Genomic DNA, 2,729 nt, shown 5'->3' with positions numbered 1-2,729 from the left:
CAAAGAGGCTCTCCCTGCAGCTCATAACCTCGTTATGACCATAAGCGCGTCGAACTGTAGTCAAGCTCGGCACGATCCGCAGAACTGATTACAGTTTCCCTAATCACCTACATGTAGCATCCCACAGTCCAAGTCGCTGAACAGGCTTCCCAACCCCAGCTGGTCCCTGCCAGGTGTCATCGAGGCGGGAAAAATCCGTCTGTTGAGAGAAGATACTGGTAGGAAACCTCGCTATCGTCGGTGGGATCTGCTCATCTAAAGGTCCTCCCTGTAAAAAAAACGAAACGAACGGGAAGATATGCTCATGCAAGACTCTAGTTACGCTTGCGTGAGGCTCGCCGCCAGATGCTGACAGCTCAGCCTCCAATCTGAAGGCTAGATCCTTCTGCCGGCGTTGCAACTGCTTCACCATCGCGACGGCTGACAGGTTCCAGGGAAGTGGGTGGTCATTGATAGCTGCGTTCAGACCGAAGAAAGAGACGACCTGGAACACGTCGCTCTCCCTACCCGGCGCTAGTATTCTGTCGAACAGCAGAGTGGCCACACTAAGACCCCCCATGGATTGGGCTTCCAAGAACACTGGGATGTAGCCTCGTTCCTGAGGCGTGATCTGCACGCCATTGGGATTCACATAGAAGGTCCGCTGGTGGATGTTGCGTTTTGCGATCTGCTTAAGTGCCAAATGCATGAAGTGCGCCTGTTGGTAGACGATCGAGTCTTGAAAGGCAGCTGGTGAATCAGGAATTCGTACTGCCCAGATTGCAACGTTGAACGGGAGGTCGTGCTGGGCCACGCGCTCATGGAAGCGACTCACAAGGGTAAGGGCGAGCGGACTCACGTTACGGTCGGTGTTCTGTTGCCCGTGGAAGAGGAACACAGTTATGACAGGCTTGTTGACGACAGTTTTAGGATTGTCGTAACCTGCAGGGAGAAGAGGGTTGTCTGCCCATAGGGAAAAAGACCATGTGTTGGGGAACGCGTCGATACTCGAGCCGAAGACCTCAGGGTCCAGTTCTTGCTGATCCCACGTGCCTCCTTCAATCATCCTATGGCACGAGTGCCATGGACCCACTCTTGGCCTTCTGGACCCCCAGAGGATGTCGAGTTCACCGAGCGCGCTGACGAATGTCAGAGGCCACAAACGCATCAAAATCGTCGGTTTGTCGGAAACAAGAGCTATTGGGAATCACGACACAACACAACCATTAAACAACGAACCAACTCACTAGCCTCTTATAGCAGGCTAAACTCAGATTTTTGATGAGCCTACTGAGGTTCCGGCCATCAGTCTTGGATCATGCCGTGCTGATGACGCCTGGTCGCCTGCGTCCTAGTGAGGTGAGGCGAATTTGCCCTCGCTACGCAGATTTTGACGTATCTGGGTGACTTCCACGTCTTCGCTGGCGGACGTGATATGTGTAGTCTGGAGGAGTGGTTGTCCTTCTCCAGATTAGGTGGTGAAGAGGATGAAGAGTTCGTGACCACCCCTGGCCGCAGCATGGAACCGGAGGGCCGTCGTAATAGGTCATGCAGACCTACACATCGACTGTTCTGTGCCAGCGAAATTCACGCCTTATGGTCCGTCTTTACGACGTTCGTTTCGCACATTAGATGCGCCCCTCCCCACGCCAAGCTCGATTTCAGGGATTTGGGTTTGCTGCTGTTAATACAGTCTGCCAAGGCTGGCGGGATCGTTCAGCTAGCCGAGGGCAAAGGCCCTGGCCTCGTGGATCGGTTCACCGACAGCGCACGCGCTGTCGAAAAGCCAACTCAAAGTAAGGGAGGTGGTACCTTCGTATCAGCTCCGCGGGCACGTGCTCTGATTTCTCCCCGTGCTCCGACTCCGCGCTCTGAAGACAAGATCGCGTCCGACAGCGCCATTTTTAATTTCCTTCGGTTCTTACTGCCTGTGAGGACGGAATCCCGCTGCAACGCAGTACAGCATTCGCGCCTTAGGTCGCTGTTTCCGTAGCAAGTCACCCGTGCAAGTGGCCGATTTGTTGCACTTGGACGTGTTGTTCACCGTTCCTTCGGCAGACATCTCCTGCGTTCCGGGGTGGTTTGATACCTCATTGGGTCAGAGTACGGTGAGCGCCTCTGAGGCTGCCGTAGTGTTGCTGGAGAGAATGACATGTGTTCCCTTCAAGGCTATTGAGCCGTTGGACATAGGGCGCATTTGCTGCGCTCCACACGAGCTAGCGGCATTGTGCATTGGTCCATCCAAGCGGGAGGCCTTCGCTCTGGATCAGGTGGCGTTGGAGGTTGTGGCTGAGAGTTTGGGAGGATCCCTGCCCAAGTTGGTCGTGGTTTGTCGAGGATTGGAGAATTGCACCGTGTACATCGCAGGGGTGAGTCTTAGTGTTTGTGGTGACGCAGACTGTTGGCTCCCTCAAGATTGTCGACTGTCGTCACTCAAAAGTGGTGGCCTGCGCGGTCTCCTCCGCCGTTTCCGTGGTGAACTCTACTTCCGTAAGCCTTAGCGTCGCGTGCCAGGTCCTCAAGGTGGAAAACACCTACGATTCCACTACACACGTGTACAGCCCGAATTCTCCAATCATCGTGGGGGATTCCCGGAGCCTGACGTTGGGGCCTTTTGCTGTGTCTCACAGCAAGCAACACGTCGCCATGCGGATTGCTGGCGTTACCTACTCCTCCCAACACGTCAACAACTGGGCCCGGCCCCTCGTAATATCTACACGAAAGCAGGCTACAGAAGACGTTTACCGGTT

The 2,729-nt window shown here is 54.7% G+C and overlaps 2 protein-coding genes across 3 annotated transcripts; one reads left to right on the top strand and one right to left on the bottom strand.

Moving 5' to 3' along the window:
* Positions 1–103: 103 nt before the first annotated feature.
* On the bottom strand, positions 104–1,045 carry KVP17_000623 (uncharacterized protein; the record flags this gene model as incomplete). Its single annotated transcript, XM_068515304.1, has 1 exon — positions 104–1,045. One exon carries the CDS (start codon positions 1,043–1,045, stop codon positions 104–106), a length of 942 nt encoding a protein of 313 aa, XP_068375335.1.
* Positions 1,046–1,260: 215 nt separating this feature from the next.
* KVP17_000624 (uncharacterized protein) lies at positions 1,261–2,729 on the top strand (the record flags this gene model as incomplete). 2 transcript variants are annotated; one of them, XM_068515306.1, is made up of 4 exons in its annotated part: positions 1,261–1,338; positions 1,367–1,909; positions 1,938–2,348; positions 2,377–2,729. In XM_068515306.1, coding segments are annotated over 4 exons (1,385 nt in total), but the record flags the coding sequence as incomplete, so codon positions are not given. The 2 variants fall into 2 exon arrangements, with proteins under 2 accessions (XP_068375337.1, XP_068375336.1); XM_068515305.1 differs by lacking the exons at positions 1,261–1,338; positions 1,367–1,909 and having other exon boundaries at positions 2,127–2,480.

The sequence above is a fragment of a genome (genome assembly GCF_019968985.1).
Source record: "MAG: Porospora cf. gigantea B chromosome Unknown PgB_NODE_3305_length_2729_cov_137.739, whole genome shotgun sequence".
Taxonomy (NCBI): domain Eukaryota; phylum Apicomplexa; class Conoidasida; order Eugregarinorida; family Porosporidae; genus Porospora; species Porospora cf. gigantea B.
Note: the sequence above shows the minus strand (reverse complement) of the source record. Positions and strands in the feature narration are given on the sequence as shown.